Genomic DNA, 3,170 nt, shown 5'->3' with positions numbered 1-3,170 from the left:
TCCTCCATGGAAAAGCAATGGACAGGCTTGATCTGGAAACAGGTACATCCTGTTTGCCAGGGTTTTTATCTCGCACCAAGTTCGTTCACTTCACCCGTCTCAAGAATTTCACCTATCTTCCACGCTGTGCACAGAGCTGCTTCAGATACTCACAGCTCACCCAGCACAAAGCACCTATTTAGATACATGTGCAGAGGAAATTGAGTCACTCAACAAAGCATCAGGCAGCAGGCTTTGGTCCCCTTTGGTTCATTTTGGGCAGATAAAAATCAAAAACCTCACAACCCATAATTCAGGATTATAGCACTAAAGTCCCACTTGAAGACAGGCAGCAATCTGTCTTCAGCCAGTGGGAGGAGTGCTGCCAGTTATGAATAACTTTTCCCTGGCTTACAAAAAATGGCTTTTCCAAAGCCTCTATCATTCAGGTCAACAGCAAAAGTTAGGTCAAAGGAGTAAATGTGATTTCACAGATCTTCTCTGCCCTTTGCTGCTGTTGATTGAAAAGAACAAATGATCCCTGTGCAGCAAGCACTCTGCTCTGGCTGGTGGAGAGACTGACCTCCTATTGTGTTCTTGCAGGCAGTCTCAGAATAATAAAGTTAAGATTAGCAGCACAGTGGTTTGAGATTTAAAAGGAAAGGAACAGACAGCGGAGGAGGTCACTAGCTGGAGGTCACACAGGAGAGAATGATAGAGCAGGTGCCCTAATGGGACTGCAAAGGGCTGCCAAAAGGGGTCTGCAGGCATTAGCAACATCCTCCACTGCCAAAAACTTTCAGGAGTAGCTAAAAAAAAAAAAATCTTATCAGGAGAGGGACAGACATTTAAAGGTCTCTGCGCTGGCCTTAACACGAAAGTACGTCCATTCAACTACAAAATAAGCAAGGCACTGATGGGCTTTGGACATGAGGCATAAAAAACGCCACTGCGAGTGCTTGCTGTGCTGCTGCTCCCCCATCAAGACCCCATATGCCAGTTGTTGCCGCACAGCTGCCCTTTTCTTGCCCTACCCCAGGAGCACTAACACCTTTAAAGGCTCACCTTTTGTAAGGCAATTTCTTGGTGCAGCATTGACACTTGCAGCTTCAAGGCAAACAGGTCCCTCAGCTCCTGGAAACTGGAGTAACAAAGGAGAGGCACAGCCAGCACGCCTGCACTGTCACACATCTGTCCCCAGGGAGGAACACAGGCTGGAGAGCAGCTTCCTACATCCCCAGTGCAGTCTGGGCACAGCCTCATCTGGGACTCCACAGCTGCCAGGGTGAAAGAATTGGCAGGAGGCAATACAAGTTAAACCTGTATTTGCAGAATTTGTTATCTACTTACTGTCTGAAATGCCCAACTAATGTCATTGTATTAGTCAGGGTAAGCTCCTCACACATGGCACAGTCAGGACATCTTAAGCTATGGCATGCAGCCTTCCCCATCTCTCAAGAGCTCCCTCACCAGTCCTCCTGAATTGCAGCAGTTAAAACTCCCAAGCCTCTCCTGAGCGCAGATGGGTGGCAGACAGATACCACGGCTTTGTTTGCCACCAGGTAATTTCACATGCTACATTACCATTAAGGATAACCAGGAGAAAAATTATGTTGGTCCACAGTGTTCTGCGCACAGATGGCAAACTACTGTTCAAGCACAGCTGGCCACATTCATACCCAACTACAAAAACAGGGACTGGCTCACCTGCTCGCAGAAGCTGCAGCTTATGCAGGCACTGGGAAACTGTGGTTTGCAAACCCTCCAAGGTTAGAAGGCTTTCATACTCTCTTTGCAGAGTGGGATGATCTAGAAGAGAAGCAGAGGAAAACCAGCAGGTATGAGCATACTGAAACCTTCCCCCAAAATATCAGTTTCTAGAATGGCCTTGGGTTCACCAGCCCTCATTTTAGGCAGAGAATGCACCTGTCGCTCACATCCAGCACATGCCAAGAACACAAGACACATGGAACTGGAGCCCACCAAAATCATCCTTATTCCACCTTCTATCCCCTCCATTTCTTTTTCCTCCTTACCTGCAGGCTCAGCTTCCACATACTGGCTCAGAAGGCAGGTGACATCCTGGAGGACCTTTAATTCCTCCTCTATCTCCGCAGGACTGAAGGCTGGCATGGGTGAACAGAACTCAAACAACAGCAGCTTAAGGAAGGTTTCACACCAGCAGCTCTGTGCGCTGCCTCGAGCCCTGGGCCAGGCCAGCTGGAATCAGGGGCAGAGGCAGAGGGCGAGCAGCCCATGAAGTGGCACTGCAGGGGGAAGAGGACGACAGCACAGCTGTGTACGGCATGTTTGCCTTGTGGCCTTGTTTGTCTGGATCAAAAGTTTCATGACTGCTTAAGAGCTGCGCTATGAAAAAAAAAACCAAACCCAAACACTTCCTAGAGACCCAGCCTGAACTCCTGTTATTGGAGGCATAACTCTCTCCAGATGGGAGCATGCTGCAGGGCGAATGCACCCGGTGCCTGCTGTACCGCATCAGGTGCACGTGGAAGGGGACGGTGAGCTGAGAAAGGATACAGTTGTCTGGATCCTCTCTATAAAACGGTTCCTCGCAGCTGCTGCATCTGCACTTGTTTGGCAGAGACGACATCTCTCCCATGCCCTGAAAATTCAAAAGGGGCAGGAGGTGGAGGGGTTATGCTCCGCTGTACCAGCTGTTACACACCGATATGACATATCAGCACTTCAAATACAAGCATCTTCCTCACCCCTCATTTTCACAGGTTATTTTCTAGCCATTCCCCCCTCATTTTTGACAGCTGGTATCAGATCAACAAGGACACCCTACAGAAAGCATCAGACACTGAAAAACACCTATGTTATTGCTCTCAATTTGTTTTGACAGAAAGTATTTACAGCCAGCAGAAGAGAGACAACACATTTCTATAAGCAGAACGTGAACTTGCAGCACATGAATAATTCTGCTGCATCGCCCTACCTATGCTTTTATCAAACAAACAAAACTTCCCTTCCTTTCTTGAGGTACAAGTGTCACTTCCATTTCTATACATTTACTCTGCTAGTAAATGTGTACAAAAAGGAGTTACTATGGTACAACAGACAGGACAAATTCTCACCCTAGCTTTTGGCACAGCGATTTCTTCACACGTCAAACTTCCTGAGGACTCTCCATTAAAATGTTAAACATTAAAATGTTTTCTTGTGTGGTG

General features: G+C 47.6%; 1 protein-coding gene across 1 annotated transcript in view; it reads right to left on the bottom strand.

The window, feature by feature from the left end:
* The window catches only part of LOC104624235 (chromosome unknown open reading frame, human C16orf59), a 3,554-nt gene extending 1,442 nt beyond the window's left edge, over window positions 1–2,112 (bottom strand). Inside the window, exons 1-3 of the mRNA XM_010291544.1 lie at window positions 2,016–2,112; window positions 1,687–1,788; window positions 1,045–1,256 (exon numbers count right to left, since the gene is read on the bottom strand). Of these exons, the coding sequence (XP_010289846.1) occupies window positions 1,045–1,256; window positions 1,687–1,788; window positions 2,016–2,112 (411 nt within the window). The remainder of the gene's footprint in view (window positions 1–1,044; window positions 1,257–1,686; window positions 1,789–2,015) is intronic.
* Between the last annotated feature and the right edge of the window lie 1,058 nt (window positions 2,113–3,170).

Source organism: Phaethon lepturus, unplaced genomic scaffold (genome assembly GCF_000687285.1).
Source record: "Phaethon lepturus isolate BGI_N335 unplaced genomic scaffold, ASM68728v1 scaffold46787, whole genome shotgun sequence".
Lineage (NCBI taxonomy): Eukaryota > Metazoa > Chordata > Aves > Phaethontiformes > Phaethontidae > Phaethon > Phaethon lepturus.
Note: the sequence above shows the minus strand (reverse complement) of the source record. Positions and strands in the feature narration are given on the sequence as shown.